Below are 17,738 nucleotides of genomic sequence, written 5' to 3'. Positions count from 1 at the left end.
TGATGAAAGATCTTCACCTGTTGGAGAATTATTAAAAGGTGTATGCAGAGAAAGCCGGCAAAATGATCAAGAGACTTAACGCACATTCTACTAGTAATCTCGACTTTTTTATACCATTCGGCAAACAATCATGTGGTCGCTTCAGATGAGAAATTTTAATGACTCGTCATCGTCTGCTTCTTAAATGCTTCTCGTGTAATTGACTGTGCAAGAAAACCAATCACTATATTATGCAACTGGTAAAGCATTTCAGATTTGCCGGTTGCATAATTTACAGTATGTACATACTGTATTTCGTTTCCTGAAGATGTAGACTTTTCGTGAAAGTCTTATGTTCAGGTTATAGCTTTTTTTTATCTTTGTACAATTTCGTTCTTTTGGTAAGAGCAACCGGCTTAGTTGGATCTTTCAGGGTAAGCATTGAATCAATGATGTGTACGATGTGCATAATGTTTAATGAGATTTTTTTTTAGCTTTTTGGTTCAGACTTCAGAGTGTTTTTTGAGCGAATGAAAAATAATTAAAATTTACGCTTCTATTTTTTTTTTTTATTTAAAGCTTATTTAAAAATGTGATATTATTTTATTTGGAAAATTAAAAGCAATTAAAATGCTATTTACATAGAGAGTAATTTTCTTTTTTCATCAAAAGTAGATCCTGTTTTATAAAATTAATAACAGTCAAGAATCAAGCTGATGTACCTTAAATTAGACTAAGATTACTTTTGAAAATTCAATTAAAATCAAATTTTTAATTTTTGTTTGTAAATTCTTCACCAGGGCAACAATCTGAAATTCCCTTATTAAGTGAGTATAAAAAGTGTAAAATGACAAAAAAAAAATGCTAGACTTCTCCTATTGTTAGTCAAATAACACAACTTGATGGAATTTAATTATTTGTGACTTTTGCAAAAGTCTTATCATTATGTCTAACTTTAATCCTTTGCCATTTTGGCAAGCTTTCCTCTTTGCGATACTTTGGAGATAATTATAAGATTATTTTTTTAGTTTATGGATAACTTTGGTTGATATTGTTTGTCATGCAGAATATATTCTAAGGAAAATTAGAAGATTTCCTCAACACAAATATTTTTACCTGCCAAATATTGTATAAACTGGTTTGAAGTGTACAAATTACAAGTTTATTTATAAATAACAAATGTTTCAAAGCGGATTTACAGTAGACCAGGTGTTTTGAGTCTATCCAAGAATTTCCAATTTTGCCCTAGCTTTATAAAAGCTAGGGTTACCCAAGGATTAATTTGAAGACTATTGTCAGTATGTTGAGGAAAATCAGAGGAACTGTAAAAAATTTCATCCAATTAGAGTCATCGATTTATTAACAAAATATAATCAGTCTTACTTCTCATGACAGTTCGAATGGACCTAATCAAATTGAGCACTTGCGATTTCACCGAGGGTTGCTCTCCAAATCCGTGCACCTGATTTGCACCCCAGCCAACTGTAAAATTTGTCATATTTTCATGATAAACGTAATATTTTATTTCCTGATTTTTATCTCTGATTTTGTATGGTTCATTAGTCTATTTAATGACTAATAAGTGTCCGTGCGTTTACCTTTGGCCAGAAATCGCTCCTCGTGTAAAACGCAAACAGCATTCAGGCACAACAGTGATGCCTCAAATAAAGTCCAAAGAGTGAAAGCCATTTTAACTTAGTGGAAATAAACACCTCGACCTTCCGGTGTCAGACTGAGGGCAAATAGCGTAGAATGCAAACAATCAAATCTGATCAAAAACGAGGAAAATAAAAACAAATGATGTTCACGTATGTCCGCAATTGTTTACTTTACATACGGAAGAGGGCGTGGACCGTGGAGAGCTGGCAACGTGGGCGCGACCGGCGGCTCTGACGTCATATATGTAATTGCTTAACCGGTTTGTATTCAGATGATAACACCAATAATTTAGCCAAATTCTTTATTTAAATAATCACATAATTCACAGAGGGATTTGAACATATTCAAAATTAGTTTTTCATAGCATTCAATGCATATTCAAAATTTAATTAAGAATTTTTTGCAAATAATCTGAAGTCTATGATTTTGAAAATTTTACCGGTACGCACTTAAAAAACCGATAAAAAAAGAATCCGAGAACAATAACAATCGTCGTTTGTTAGCTGTTGCTTTCAAGAGTTTCAAGTACGCTTTGCTTCTTGCTGAGAATTCTTTGACGCAGGACGTGACCGCGTAAAGTAAACAAACTAAGCTGGGCATTGTCAAAGTTCACCGGGTTGGAGGTCAGATTTCGAGTAAGTGGAGCGTGTTTTGTAATTTCGGTTAGTTAGAGAAGAACTTTCAGAATGGATCGGCGCACGAAATGCGGTAAATCAACGCCTTTTGTCGTTTCCGTTTTGGATTCGCTTTTCCTACTTCCTTGCACGGCGACGTGGTTCATGGTTCAAATGATGCCTCATTATTTTTTCTGTTTTAATCAAATTTTCTTGCATGTTAATACCATATTTTCCACCTCTATTCAATTAATTGCACTCGAATTTTGAAAATTCTTCTGGAAAGTTCGTTTAGAATTTATTTGCACATGAAATTTAAAAAATTCTTATACATGCGTCATTGTTAACGCCCAAAAGCAAGATTTTTTTGTTTCGTTCGGCGTTTTGACCTTGGGTGTTGTTTTACATGTTTTGCATTTTTGACTCGCAAATTCCTAACCTGTTTTTCTTTCACGTTTAATATTTGAAATTTAAAAAAAATCTTCCAAATGACCGTTATTTCCTTGGTCTGATACATTGGCCGGCAGATTCTTGCTAGGTACTATTATAATCTATAAGATTGTAAAATTCCATGCCATTGCTATAAAAATATGAAAAATATACCTCGCCCAAAACATTGCTGTTGATGACTGTATGATAAAGTATTACATAAACATACATAATTTGTTTTGGCGCGGGGCCCATTTCTCTGGAAATTATTGTGTACAATATTCAAGCTATTGGAAATCTAATATCATATATTTAACTCAAACTCATTTTCTAGAAACGTAAAAATAATAAGTATTGTGTCACAGAAAGGTCGGGTTAACTGACTGCTATCACTTTACCACTGGTGCCTTTCCCAAGAGGGATAGATAATTTTAAAAAACCTAGAGATCATTCATCTTTTCCAGCTTTATTCTTCATTTATTACAAAATCTAGTAATATGATATAATACATTATTTAATGATGTTTAGTCGATATTTTATTCCCAAGTATCTCAATTAGGGCTTTTTTTTACAATGACTGAAAATTAAATTTCGGCCATGTCTTTGTTTTTAAAGTATTTTAAGTATCGTGTTAGGTCACAAGCTATAACGTTTATCGATGTTATTTTTTAGAAGACTTAAATTTAGACCTTAGACTTAGTTAGTGGGACTTTGTATCTCTGGTATCTCTATGTAATAAGACATAAGACATTATTAAAATAAGACTTTTTGAAAAGTCTTACTGTGACTTTTTATATAGACCAGGAATTCCAGACTTGGTTCACAGTTATAGAAGTTATAGCAACATAGGACAACTTGTAAGCTTAAAACTTGTCAGAAAATCACTAATTCAACCCTTAATTGTTTTTGTGACAGGCTAAATCATGCATTACACATAGCTCTCTTGCATGTGAGTAACTATCAAACTATGTATATTATATTATGTTTACTCAATCTTTATCAAAAATTTCAGCGTCTCTGTATTTTTATCTTTATTTATATTACAAATTTAACTTAGCAAGGTTTAGTTAAAAACATTTCATTTTCCAGACCTGAAACGTGAAATTTTTTAAGCATAACAATAGTGTATAAGAATATCTAAATATACCGTTCTGCACTGATTTTTGTGGTAAGTTTTTACTAGTTTTTTTTTATATGTATATAATTTAAACTGCGTATTTGTGGGTTTTTTTTTGAAAATTTATTTGGTAAATCTGTAAATCAATTTTTTTTTTTCATTAGTTCAACTATGATTGACCACTTGTTTGCTATCTAATGATAATGCAGCACTGTCAGTGGGAAATGTTGTGTGTTTAGTTTCCAAGGAAATAATCTCACCCGCCTCTGGCAGGGCATTGTTATGTAGAATACTAAAGTAGATAAATTCTGAACATTCACTGCATGTTCGATTCGCGCTAGGCATTTTGTGGTATGTTATAAGTATATCATTGTGAAAATTTGTTTGACTTTTTGAATTCCAAAGTCTACATTTCTTACTGCACTAAAATTCAAGAACATTCTTCACAATCTTATCATTTTATTATCGCTGGAAGTTGCAGTAAAAAACGTAAAAACCACAGTAGACTTTTTTTAAGAAAAGTCTTGCGCTTTTTCAAACGTTTTAAAGTTGAGTGAAATCATTTTTCTTTTTAAGCTCCCCTTAAAATGTTATCTGAAGAAGTTTTAGACAGGTTATTGATCACAGGCTATCTTAAAAACCAGCCTTTTGCAAATAAAATGACTTTTCTTACTCAATGTTAGTTCATAGATTAGATTTTTTTAGTCAACTTTCAATCTTGCCAAATATACTGATTGACACATGTAGGTTCATTTTCTGACTAACGCCCTAAATTAAGTGTGATGATTCGAGCCCACATAACTAGTGATTTGGCTGATTAAAGATGGCAGTCATCTACATTTTTCCAAGCTTATTGCATTTTGTTAAAAGTATTTAAAAAAAATATTCCTTATCAGCTGCCAACACCTACAACTGAAGTTAAAAATCAAACAATGTAATTCATAGCTAACTATTAGCTACATGAATTGCAGTAAAATTTTAAATGCATAGTTTTATAATTTTTTTTCTTCTAAAGGTTATTACATGCGTAGAGCTACGTTACTTTTTTCGATAAAATTAACTTGCCATTGATTTTTAGATAATGATCCGGTGTTTTTCATTGCGTATTACATAAATCTTTTTGGAGATTTGTCTTCTTATTCTGTTTTAAGCTGGTATTGATAATATCCATCCCTCACAAATCATACAAAGTTTATCTTATCGTAGATCAAACAAACATTGAGTGCTCACGTGACTGTTTGGCTTAAATTTTTCATTACTGAACAAGATATTCGTCTGTGTTGCAGTTTTCCTGCTAATCTTGGCGATTTCGTTGGCCATGGCTTCATCACCTTTAGACGCAGTTGCTAAAGGCAATGCTGATTTCAGCCGAGACTTCTTTAAGGTAAAAATTTTTTTTTTATTATCACTTGTTGTGTTCAATTAAATTTTCTGTTCTTATTACTGTTATCATAATGCGTGCATTTAAAAATTTTATTTCATGTTTATAGGAAGTGGCTCTTTCCAATCAGGGAAATATCATCTCTTCCCCGTTCAGCTTGCTGGCGGCCCTCGCTATGGTCCACACTGGAGCTAAGGGCAAATCCAACTCGTTGATTGCCCAGGGCCTACACCTGCCCGAGAAAAAGGAGGATGCTCTTGAAGGACTTCGTCAGTTGATGGAAAAGCTGAGGGTGGGTTTAAAAATATTGAAGCAATCCATTTAAATAAAAAATCTTAAAATAGAATGTTGAGAAAGTGGAGTTGTCCATCGCCAACAAGATCTTTGTGAAGGCTGGTTTCGATCTTGTTCCTGATTACATTTCCGCCTTGGAGAAAACTTTCAACGTTACTGCTGAAAATGTCAATTTCTTGGAAGCAGCTGCAGCTAGCACCATTAACGATTGGGTCAAGGTGCAGACCAAGGAAAAGATCCAGAACATTGTGAAGAGCAGTAAGCCTAATTTTTGCTTATTTTCAAAATGTCTATGAATTTAGTGACATGAAATAAGAAAGCGTGAAATTAACCCGGAAAAACTAATTGTAAGACATTTTAATTTTAAGGTGATTTTGACTCTCTGACCCGCATGGTCTTGGTCAACGCCATTTACTTCAAGGGCCCATGGCTGAAGCCCTTCATAAAATCAAGCACACAAGATCGTCCTTTCTACTCTGATGAGACCAACAGCATTGAAGTTCCGTTCATGTACCAGAAGAGCTACTTCGAATATGCCAAGCTTGATGACTTGGAAGCTCAGCTGCTGATTTTGCCTTACACAGTTATTTAATTTTGCATGTTGATTTATTGAAAATAATTAAAACTTTCATACAGGGCAAGGAACTGAGCATGGCTATTATCTTGCCTGACAAGAGGACTGGCCTGCCAGAGCTGGAGAAAAAGCTGGCCACTGCTGACCTAGGTGAAATCCTGCAGAAGGCCCACAACAAGGAGGTGGAAGTCTATCTGCCCAAGTTCAAGATTGAAACCACTCTGGATCTTCAAGGTGTCTTGTCCAAAGTAAGAAATTTATTGTCTTGGTGTAATTTGTATTAGACTGAAAATTTTATAGATGGGATTGGGACACATGTTCACCAATGATGCTGACTTGTCTGGTATCAGCGAGTCTGAGCCCCTGCAAGTTTCAAAAGTTTTGCAGAAGGCATTCATTGAGGTGTCTGAGGAGGGGACAGAAGCGGCTGCTGCTACAGGTAGATACAAGCATATGTTACCTTTTACAAGTAGCTTGCCTTTTGCTTTTGCTTTAACATTTTTATTAGCACAGTTGATAGAACAGCACTTCATTTATTTGAGAATATTGCAACCATTTATATTATGCATACTATCAACCAGTTTTAAGCTTATACTTTATACGTAATCAAAAAAATTGTATTACATTGTATTTGTCTTGTTCAGTGGTCGCCATAATGGCAATGTCCGCCTGTTTGCCAACAAGACAGTTGATTGTTCTATGCGATCACCCGTTTATCTTCTTCCTCACTCAAAATCGGTCCACTATTCTATTTGAGGGAAGACTTTCGAATCCGGTTTAATCTTGCGCGTAAGTCATTTATGACATTTTGAACCATCAAACAGTCATACTGAGAAGATTTCCAAATTTTTTAGGTGTTTTCATAAGTGAGATGAAATGCACATTTGTCAGAACATCATTTTTGCTGATCGTCCAATAATCTTCTATCTAATCACACAATATTCACCAGCATTTTTTGTATCTATGCTTAAAGCTATTATTGTATCAGCTGCATTTATTCCTCAAGTGAGAGCTTTTAATAAATAATAAACAAAAGATTCTGATGTGCTGTTTAAAATGGTTGCAATATACTTTTATTACATATCATACCACCAATCATTAGAAGAAAAAAATCTAATGGCGGTGATCTTGGATTGACGTAGAGTCAGTTTTGAGTTGCCGCTCAGTGTGCACCCAATTTTTGGCCGAGCACCCTTTCCTTATAACACTGATTCACCACGAACCCAGAGTTACGCTTTTTGGTGGCAGAGTTGCTGTGCCAATTTACTAATCAGCTTTTTAAGTGAGTTCCTTTGTATTTTTTTTTCTTGTCTTTTTTATTGTTGTTTTAAGTCCTTATTCATTATTCCTGTCAATATTTTCTGAACACGCGTTTGTGCGTATGGTCTGTATGTTGCTCTAAAACTATCAAATTTATAAATTGTGGTCAATTGTGGTTAAAAAGAATTTACTCGGAATTCATAATTGAGTAGTAAATTCTGGGTTTTAAAGCAAATACCACTGTTTCACACTACTTTCTTAATCACTAATAGCATGTAGCATGACACTTTCCATAGTGTAATAATTTTAGTGGCGAATAGAAACCACTACTAAAGTGGTGTTCAATGATTTTGTCCAGTTGCAGTCGTGAGAATGAGGCGGTGTGCTCCCAATTTAGAGGATTTGATGATTTTTGATGCGGACCATCCTTTCATCATCAATTTAATCCTCAACAATGAACATTCTCCAGTGCCGCTGTTTTCCGGTCGCATTTCACACATTCATTCAGCTGAAAGAGCCAGAGACGAACTATAATTTTATTTAATATGGCAAACTTGCTTAATTTTTAAATGTAGTCTGAGCCCTTTGCTAATAATTATCGCAAAAGAATACTAACATGCATTGCATTTATTTACATTGGTGGGTATACGCGTATACGTTTTGGCGCCGCTCTGGCATTCCCAAAAGAAAGAATCTTATTTTTGCCAATCGTGCCTTCCACTTCAACTTTATTTTTTAAGTCTCGTTGCGGAATTGAACTACAGCGCCTCTTTTTCTTGGACATCTTAGTCAGTTGAGCTTCAATGTGCACAATCTAAATCTTTAGACTAAGACTTAGTTCTAACAAGGCTTAACCTGAAAAAAAATTAAATTTCAATTAATTGCTTTCATTTGCAATTAAAATGGTGTGCTGTATTGTTAAAATTATTCTCTGCTAAAAAAATTTGCATTTGAAAATTCAGGACTTAAAATTCCTCGCCTAATAGTTAGTTGGAAATATTGAGTGGTAGCTACAGACTTTTAACTAACTTCCCTTGTTTCTGTGCAGCGTTAAAATTTTTAAAAGGATGTGCGAAGCCACCCCCTCGCAGGAGACCAATCATTTTCAAAGCTGACCACCCTTTCATCTTCAATCTGATCCAAACAAGCAAGAAATGCAGGCAATATCCAATGACCCTTTTTTCGGGTCACCTTTTAAAGATGCTGAAAGCTAGCAATGCCAAGAAAGCTAAATATGAGCGTTGAGCGTTCTTGATTTTTATTGTCAATGTATTGATTTCAAGCATGGACTCTGTTATTTTGAACATAGCGCTCAATGAAAATAATTTTGAAAAATAAATAGAATTGACTCTGTGAACAATAATTAAAAGTTAATCCAGTTCATTTGTTTTCAATGGTTCAGCAGAAGTTGCACTCCAAATTTCATTCAGATCGGAGTGTTTTTTTTTCTCAAACATCAACTTGTTAGAGGTGGTACCGGGTAAGGGATGAAAATATTTTAGGAGGGCTCACCTTGTCATAGAAGACCTATTATTTTCAAAGCTGAGCACCCCTTAAGTTAAATTTGATGCTAACTAACGAGAAAATCAGGGCAATATCCAATGACGGTTGTAGAGCTACTGAAAGTTGCAAAGCCAAAAGCATTGACAGCTCGAAATTTTCATGACAGGATGACTGCCTTAAAAATGCAAAAAGAACATATTTCAAATCCAAACTTTGTATATTGTACATAACAACGCAGCTATGAAAATAACTTTTTAAGAAAGAAACTAGATATGAAAACAAGAAACTCAAGATTAAAGGGCCCTTTTTTCCTCTCACCTTTCAAACGGCTGAAAGAACAAGAGATAAATTTTAATTAATTGAATTGAGAAGTTAAACATTTGGAAGATTTCAAGCCATATCGATAATTTTCTTGCAAAACTGAGTATATATTTTTTCCATAAAAATAATGTATTCATTGAATGATTTGCTAAGAATATTAAAACAACTAGTTTTCTAATGATGAAAATAAAGTTTAGCTAACTATCACACATGGTGTCAATGAAATACAATTTGGCTGATGTAATAGAAATAATTTTGGAAAAGAGATGGAGTTAGAAAAAAATTTAATCCTCCCCTCAAAGCTCCACAGTCTCTTTTTCTTGGACGCGTTAATCAATTGTACTTAAATTAAATTACGGGATTCGGTTCAAAAGGCTTTACCTGATTTTAAGATTTATTTCCATTCAAAGCTGAATTTGCTGATTTGATATTTTTAGAGTTTCAAACATAAAAAAAGAACTCAAAAAATGCTCTCTTCCCAATATCTCGCTCTAGGTTAAAAAAATCCTACATGCACCTCTTGGTGCGATGGAAAATAAAAATATTATCTCGAAAAGTTCAATGAAAATAATTATTGGCTTGGTTTATAGGATATTTTTTGAATACTATGAACACTCTTTTTGTGGTGTGCTGTGCGTGGTTAGGTGAAATGGATAGTTTAAAAAGTGACGTTAATTTAGGTTTTGGGGTTTGGCTATTAGGGCTAGAGGCTGCTCCAACTTGGTGTCCACCTGATCGCAGCAGGACAATTATTTTTGAAGCTGACCATCCTTACAACTTCAATTTGATCTATACAAACAAGAAATGTGCGCAATCTCCACTAACGCCTATTCTTGGGTCGCTTATCGCAGCTGCCAAAAGTATCGGAAGCTAAAAATAAGAAGAGAGTAAAAAATGCGCGTTGATTTTTATGTAAATTCCCCTCGTCAAAATGCACTGATTTAGATTTGTTACTTGATTGAATCTTGCTATAGAAAGCCTAGGTAATTCAAACTTTTAGTGGGTATACTGAATAAATTTGTGCCTTCAAGTTAAATGTAAGCAATTAAGCACGATAAAATTATTACAAGTTAAAGATAGACTTATTACTGCAAAAGCGTTGTACTACATTAAAAATTTTCACCTTAAAACTTATGAATTTTCTCTGTGGAAAAATTCTTAAATGTGCATTTAGCTGATTCCAAAGAAATATTATTTCTAATTTTTGGTCAACAGGGATGATGTTAATTTGTGGCGCTGCCCCTAGCCCGCCTCGTCCTAGACCTATTATTTTTGAAGCTGACCACCCTTTCATCTTCAGCTTGTTCTTTAAGAACAAAACACAAGAAATCTCCAGTGGCCCTATTTTTTGGTCGCTTATTGCAGCTGCCGAAAGGTAGCAAAACCAAGATAAGCAAGACAGCTAAATTTTAATATCATCGTTAAATTTTTTTAATGCTGGATTCCTATTCGCGCAATGATTTGATCTTTTTTCTATTGAATCTCATTATGAAAAGCCCAGCTTTGGTGGGAAAACTGAAATTGATTCACGAAGTTATAAAGTAAAAGCATTTTCATATAGTAAAATTATTACAAGATATATATAGATTTTTTTACTGCTAAAGCGTCGTGCCAAATTCAAAATTCTCACTTTAAAACTTTAAAAATTTCTATGAAAGAATAGCTGCGCAGGTCAATTTAAATATATATACTAATTATACACACACATTATATATCATAGTGGTAAGAGCGCGCTAGAGCAATTTTACAAAAAGCGCGTGCGCTCTTTTGCGCTCTTCGTTTTTCGCCGCAGCAATAATTTTTGAATTAAATTTAAAAATTCCAACGAATTTTCCACTTCTTTCCAGGTGAATTATTAATTTTTTATTTAATTTATTTTAACATCCTCTATTTTTATATATTTAGGTCCTGCTCAGTCCTCTCACTCTCTTCAAAAAGAGAGAAAAATAGGTTATTTTTTAAGACTTAAGGTGGTCCTAGTTGCATAGTCTTAATACTAAATGTAATGCTCATTGTCTGATTATTATCACTATATTATGTAATTTAATTAAATTCTTTAATGTTTGAATTGGGCTTCTAGATAAAAGCAAGTATAAAACTTATAAAAATATATATTACTTAATTTTTTTTTTACTAAATTGAATGAAAATTTTGTGTTCTGAATGAGGAAAATTTTAAATAAAGAGGGCAGAGCGCGGGCTCAAATTTTTCAATTGAACGCGAGCGCAGTGTTCTTATGACTCGGAGAGCGCGATCGCAAGCATAGGCAGTGAGCGCGAGCCCACTATGAATATATTAATTATATTATGTATGACACTTAGGTCACTATTTTACAAGTTTGTTGGTTCTTACACCCATTTAGCTGAAAGCTAATTCTAAAGTGGCGGTATTTCTTGTTTTTGGTCAGCAGGGTTGAGAAAAGCTGGCGCTGCCCTACGCCCGTCTCGTCCCAGACCCATTGTTTTTGAGGCTGATCACCCTTTCATCTTCAGCTTGTTCTCCGAGAGCAATACACACAAGAAATATCCAGTGGCCCTATTTTTTAGTCGCTTATTGCAGCTGCCGAAAGCTAGCAAAACCAAGAGAGCTAAATATCAGCATTAATTTTGCTCAGTTTTGATGTCTTGTCAGAACTGGATTGATCTTATAACACCTTGCTTCATTAAATTTTCTTATTAATTGGATCCGTAGACCAAAAACTCCCAATTATATGTAGTTAAAAAGCTGGACATGATCATAGAAAACCACTAATCTTTTCATTTTGTAGATCAGTCTGAAAATAGAATACGTTTTGGAAAATGATGTTTCTCTCTTAGAAATGGAAAGCTTGAGATTTTTAATTTAAAAATTTATCTTGATGTAAGCCTTGCATGCAGCACAATGCTTAAACCGTTTCATTTATTTCGTGATTTTATTCAGTGAAAAGAATGAGGCCTATGGCAAGGCCACCAAATCCTGCATTGAAGATTTTTGAAGCTGACCACCCCTTCATCTTCAGTTTGCTATCTGAGAGCCAGAAATCTCCTCCAGTGGCCCTATTTTTTGGTCGCTTATTGCAGCTGCCAGAAGCTAGCAAAACTGAGAAAAGCAAGAGAGCTAAATATCAGCGTTAATATATTATAGATTTCAATTTTGATGAAGTCTCTCTCATCTCATTGTCAGAAATGGATAGACCGTATTACAAAATTTTTCAATTATAGTTCAGAGGCTGATCATGATCAATCATGATTATTGAAAACAATAAAATATAAGCAAATGAGAATCTCCATTTTGAGTATGGTTAAACAAATAAACCATTTCCTTAAGTTTTCTTCATATAGTTAATTAAGGTGATAAAGGGGGCAGCACATCGTTGGAAAGTTGACGAATTGAAGATTTTTGACCATCCTTTTCCCTTTGCTTTGATTTATGAATATGAAACATACTCTGTCACATTGTTTGTTTGCCACCTAATGCAGCCAGACACAACAATGGGGAACAGCAAATATTTACAGTCTGGAGTGTGCGTCATAATATTGCGTCTATTATTTTGAATCTAAAAAGTTCGACCGTCAGTTATCAGTTAACGCACGTATCAGTTTAGACTGTTTTATATTAGCCTCTGGTTTAGGGCATTGTAGGCTAAAAAAGACTGAATTAATAATGTTCATTAACTTCATTTGTTCAATGATGGCACTATTGGCACTGTCACTAGCTGCGAACATTTTTTTTTTTATTATTTGTTCCTATTTTTCAGCTGCTTACGTTTGTCCGACTTAACTATTTTTGCATGTGCACTGCTTTCCGACACTTTGTGGTGTAGTTCATGTGGTTATCTTCTAATTGCTCGCAGACTAAAAGAATGCATTGGCATTAATTTACAGCTGTAATTGTTGCCACTCGGATGATGGCTATTCATCCACCTCCTAAATTCTTGGCTGAACACCCATTCTACTTTGCACTTGTTCAGCAAAATCCTCAGAATAGCCTGTTCACCGGCAGATTAGTTCAGCCATAAGCTCGTCGCAAAGTGTCGAGGCTGTTCAATTTCCTCTTAGCCTGTTTATTCATTTTCTTAATGCTATGTAAAAAGAATACTCTTGGTGTATCATAATCTTCATAGTGCAGACTGCAGAGCATTTTTGCAATTAATTGCAATAATCTTATTCAAATTTGAACTTATTTTATCATCTCTAATTTTTTTTCCAGTTGTTTGTGTAGTTAAAGGCATTCGCCGCACAACCCGCATCAATGTCTCTCATCCATTTATATATTATTTGATGTACCGCTCCAATCGCAACGGTCCCTATGTTACTCTATTTTCGGGCCATGTCGTCAAACTGAAAGAAACAAATTGAGAAAATTTAATTCACCATTTAAGCTAGGGCATACTGCAGAGAATTTTAATAAAATTAAAATCTAGCTTGTTTAAATTGTAACTTAATTTTTCTTTTCTAATTTTTTTTTCAGCTGTATTTACCGACAGCATTTGCCGCACAACCTGCATCAATTGCTCGCATCCATTTTTATATTCTTTGATGTATCGCTCCAACAAAAACGAGTATGTTACGTTATTTTCGGGTCATATCATCAAACTGGAAAAGAAAATAGAAAATTGAAGTCACCTTTAAAGCTGGAGCCTCTTCTTGACTTAAAGAAAAGTTTAACTGGAAGAAGATTCATATTTGGATTTAATTCATTTGCAAAGAAAATTTATTTTAATTTTTTGTTCTGGAAGTATAAAAAGAAACTAATAAAATTAATTTGAAAAGATTAGTTGCAAATTCATTGTAACAAAATATTTTTTTCATATTGTATCTCTTCAAACAATAAAGGCCCAACTTAAAAGTTGAACGTTTTTTTTTTAATTCTATTATAACAACCAAGCATGTCCGTTTTCTAAAACAATAAAAACAAATATAATCTTTTAAAGATTATTTTTAATTAAAGTCAGCACTTTAAAGAGCTAAAAGGTTATGAATTGCCAGAGTATTTTTTGGTTATTAATGTCATAAAGTAAGGACAAAAATACTTGTATTTTTTCAGCCGTATTAATTGTGAAAAAAAATGCCAGTTGTTTGCTTAAATATGGTCATGGACCATCCATTTCTGTTCTACCTTGGAAATTTCAAAGATAAATCTGCCACTCCTATATTTTTTGGCAAGCTTTATAACTTCAGTTTCTAACCGCTAAATATAAGATTATTTTTCACTAAATATGTTAATGCTTCAATATTATATCCAAATATGTTTAAATTGTATTCAATAAAAAGGATGTAACTATATTTACATTTAAAAACATGCTATGCTAATTTAAGATTCCTCAAATTATCCTATCATTAATTTTTTTCTGTGGGCAGTTCAAAAGAAGCAAAACAAGTTTTATATAATAGTGGAAATTCCCAAAGTATAAATGCCCTAAAAGTATTCTCACGTATAAATATTAAGTGCCGTTCTTTTTCTCGTTCTGCATTCACCCAGGCGTATAGAGTCGCCGCTCGTTGCACAAAATCAGATCAAAAATTGTTCTTCAAAGCCACTTTCCCTTGCGCAAAACCTGCTGCCGCTGGACGCCCACATGCGAACCTCTCGTCTCAAGGAACTACAAAACTACTGAGCTCATATACATATAAAAAGAAAAACTAAACTCACACTTGTTGCTCGCATATATCTCTTGGTATTATAAGTATACGAAAGCTAGGTGGCCTTGGGTGGTGACCACGTCGCGGGACCCGATATTTATTTGACTTGTCTCTCGGCGGCAGTTGCTTTCCAGGGACCAACATGAGAGGACTCGCAGGTGAGAGCTCTGCAAGAACCGCTATATTATGTTTCTCGAGTTGCTAATTAATTGCATTTTAACTTTCCCAGCGATATTAGTTTCTGGTGCCCTGCTGGCAACCACGGCTCTTGCCAACGATTTTCCGAAAGTCACTGCCGGCAGTCAAAATTTTGGACGGGACCTTTATCAAGTATATTTCCCAGAATATTTTAATAGTCTAAATTTTGGAAGGTGTCTGTATTCTAAAAAAAAATCTAATTATTAGCAATTTTCCTCGGCTCAACGCAATGTGGTGATTTCACCCTTGAGCGCCTACCTGGCGCTTGCCGTGACCCGCCTTGGCACCAAAGGCCGAACCCAGCAGGAGCTCAACCAGGTACTCGGCCTTGACCTCAACAATCTGCACGAGCAGGAGTTCATCAGCTTGCAGCGAAATTTTGCCGTGAGTTTTTTAAACGCGAAAACTAGTTTGAGCTGGCACCTTTTGACCTTTTTTCTTCATTAATTATGCGCCCGTAGACCCCGAAAGACTCCAGCAAAGTGGTTGTTGCGAATAAGGTATTCCTGAACAACAAATTCCAAATCCAGCCCAAGTTTGTCGAGGACGCCAGGAACGTCTTCCACACAACTGCTGACACACTCGACTTCAGCAGTCCTCGCACTGCAAACGAAATCATGAACAACTGGGTCAAAAATATCACCAGGAATAAGATCACAAGCATCATGGACAGAGGCAAAAAATAATATTTTTTTCTTCATTTTTTATGCATAAATTTTATTTTAGATACTGTAAATGATGATACAAAAGTGGTGGTCGTCAACGTCATGTACTTCCGAGGCCCTTGGAATTACAAATTTTACAGCCCTTCAGAGCCAAGACCTTTTTATTTGGACGAAACAAACACTGTCAGTGCACAATTTATGTCCAAAGAGGATTATTACGGATTTGTCGATTTGAAGGGTCTTGACGCTCAACTCATTGAACTCCCATACAGGGTGCGTCAGACTAGTTTTATTTATTTGGTGACTTTTTTTAATCTGCAATATTTCAGGATAATGATTATAGCTTCGTCATAATATCTCCCAAGTCTAGAATCGGACTGTCCTTGCTCGAAAGCAGAATTTCTGGTTTGAACGTCGCCGATTTGGTTTCTAAAGTTGCCCAAGTGGAAATCACCCTGCACCTGCCTAAATTCCAAATTGACACAAGCATGAGCTTGAATCAACCGCTTTCAAACGTAAAAAAATAAAGATTTTCAAAAATTTTATCTTATTTAAATTTTAAACAGATGGGAATTAAGAGCATTTTCTCAGACAACGCAGATTTGACAGGTCTTTCAGCCGGAGAAAGACTGAAGGTGTCCGAAGTTTTCCAGAAAAACTATTTTGAGATTAACGAAAATGGAACGGAAGCTGCCGCCTCAACCAGTAATATATAAAAAATCTTAATAACAAATTTTAACGTTTTTTTAATTTTTCACAGGTATTCGCGTCATCGCCATTTCAGCAAAATTGACTGAAACATCATCACCTTAGATCATCCTTTCCTCTTTTACCTGATGCACAAGAGGAGTCTCACCCTCTTCCAGGGTAAACTTTTGGATCCAAGATATTAAAAAATTGTAAAAATATAAAAGAATAAAATATTTTTGCATTGAAAAGTCTACAGATCTAGATTTTTTTTTAAATAAAATCAAATATTGATATTGGAAATTTGCGTGTTTTGTCTTCAATTCCAGTTTTCACTAGTAAAATCAAGCACTTGTGCGGCGTGCAATACAATCATAAATTTTTTTTCTACCTGCATGCGTGCGGCGTTCTTGGTGGCCTGTTAAGGATAAAAAGATACCCTAGTTTTTGCTGTAAACAAAAGTTGGTCCAAACTGCCTCCAGGGAGATTTCTGGCAAACAACAAAGACACAGGCGCATAAATTTGCTTTTATTTAGAGAACTTTTGAGGCATAAAAATTAAAATATATTTCATAATAGTGTGGCTTCCCATATTAGGTTTCAATATTTTATAGGATTTGAGAAGGCAGAAGATTTGATTTTTGGTTTAATTTTGAAGACATGTATCAAGGAAGTTTAAAAGAAAACTTAAAATGTTGATGACATAGCCACGTCATGCACTGTCTGTTCAGGTTAAGTCTTTTAATCTGCATGTTAAAATAATATTATATGCAAAGAAGATGCTTGATGCTTGACGTCAATTCTGATTAATGGTAGACAACTTGACACTAGAGCTCTTTAACAACAATTTATTTCTAATGAGAACAAAATGAATGCGCAGAGAGGAGAAACTATCAAAATATTATTTTCAAGTTCAAGACCGCTTTGAATATATTTCTGTAACCGCTATCATAGAAGTCTGCGGTGTAATATGACTTTTAGGGCGTGCGGGTTTTCCCAATTTGATCGGATAAGTCATAACCAAAAACGAAGTGTAAGGAAGTTGACGCGTTCGTTATTATCTCTTGAAGTTACAGCTTTGTATACATAATATATAATATACTCTCGCCTTTGATTGTGAGTTTTAAGACAAGGTCGACAACTTTATTAAATAACTTTTTCATTTATCGTTACTGATTTAATATAAATATATAATACTTTTAGCAGAAGCTTTCATATTTATTAAATATTCAAAATATGCAAAAAATTAAAAATTAATTAATAATTTTTATTTTTTCAAATTTATCGTAATTATGGAAAATTTATTACATTTAATGTTTGTATTTTTAATAAGAAAACTTCTTTCAATTCAATCTAATTTTTTAAGTAGAAAATTAATTCTGTTAATAAAAAAAAAAAAATGCTTTTTATCTCCATGAGTAGTGCAACAGCCAGTA

General features: G+C 34.1%; 3 protein-coding genes across 16 annotated transcripts; 2 read left to right on the top strand and 1 right to left on the bottom strand.

Moving 5' to 3' along the window:
• Nucleotides 1-357: 357 nt before the first annotated feature.
• On the top strand, nucleotides 358-13,964 carry LOC132203326 (leukocyte elastase inhibitor-like). 14 transcript variants are annotated; one of them, XM_059631016.1, is made up of 10 exons: nucleotides 3,524-3,538; nucleotides 3,597-3,630; nucleotides 3,771-3,849; nucleotides 5,085-5,182; nucleotides 5,289-5,471; nucleotides 5,524-5,731; nucleotides 5,842-6,056; nucleotides 6,110-6,295; nucleotides 6,348-6,486; nucleotides 8,356-8,755. In XM_059631016.1, exons 4-10 carry the CDS (start codon nucleotides 5,117-5,119, stop codon nucleotides 8,550-8,552), a joined length of 1,194 nt encoding a protein of 397 aa, XP_059486999.1. In that variant the 5' UTR covers nucleotides 3,524-3,538; nucleotides 3,597-3,630; nucleotides 3,771-3,849; nucleotides 5,085-5,116; the 3' UTR covers nucleotides 8,553-8,755. The 14 variants fall into 14 exon arrangements, with proteins under 14 accessions (XP_059487001.1, XP_059486998.1, XP_059486992.1 ...); XM_059631020.1 differs by lacking the exons at nucleotides 3,524-3,538; nucleotides 3,597-3,630; nucleotides 3,771-3,849; nucleotides 8,356-8,755 and adding exons at nucleotides 2,221-2,346; nucleotides 6,692-6,836; nucleotides 6,885-7,384; XM_059631019.1 differs by lacking the exons at nucleotides 3,524-3,538; nucleotides 3,597-3,630; nucleotides 3,771-3,849; nucleotides 8,356-8,755 and adding exons at nucleotides 2,221-2,346; nucleotides 6,692-6,836; nucleotides 6,902-7,381.
• LOC132203329 (immediate early response 3-interacting protein 1) lies at nucleotides 1,119-1,830 on the bottom strand. The gene is made up of 3 exons (XM_059631024.1): nucleotides 1,578-1,830; nucleotides 1,363-1,461; nucleotides 1,119-1,301 (listed from the first exon to the last, which is right to left on the bottom strand). Exons 1-3 carry the CDS (start codon nucleotides 1,666-1,668, stop codon nucleotides 1,246-1,248), a joined length of 246 nt encoding a protein of 81 aa, XP_059487007.1. The 5' UTR covers nucleotides 1,669-1,830; the 3' UTR covers nucleotides 1,119-1,245.
• Nucleotides 13,965-14,754: 790 nt separating the features above from the next.
• LOC132203328 (antichymotrypsin-2-like) lies at nucleotides 14,755-16,605 on the top strand. The gene is made up of 8 exons (XM_059631023.1): nucleotides 14,755-14,910; nucleotides 14,982-15,082; nucleotides 15,158-15,334; nucleotides 15,412-15,625; nucleotides 15,677-15,888; nucleotides 15,945-16,130; nucleotides 16,182-16,320; nucleotides 16,376-16,605. Exons 1-8 carry the CDS (start codon nucleotides 14,895-14,897, stop codon nucleotides 16,426-16,428), a joined length of 1,098 nt encoding a protein of 365 aa, XP_059487006.1. The 5' UTR covers nucleotides 14,755-14,894; the 3' UTR covers nucleotides 16,429-16,605.
• The last annotated feature ends 1,133 nt before the right edge of the window (nucleotides 16,606-17,738 follow it).

Source organism: Neocloeon triangulifer, unplaced genomic scaffold, assembly GCF_031216515.1.
Source record: "Neocloeon triangulifer isolate White Clay Creek 2 clone unplaced genomic scaffold, ASM3121651v1 ptg000017l, whole genome shotgun sequence".
Taxonomy (NCBI): Eukaryota; Metazoa; Arthropoda; class Insecta; order Ephemeroptera; family Baetidae; genus Neocloeon; species Neocloeon triangulifer.
This window is presented reverse-complemented; position numbering and strand designations above follow the sequence as displayed.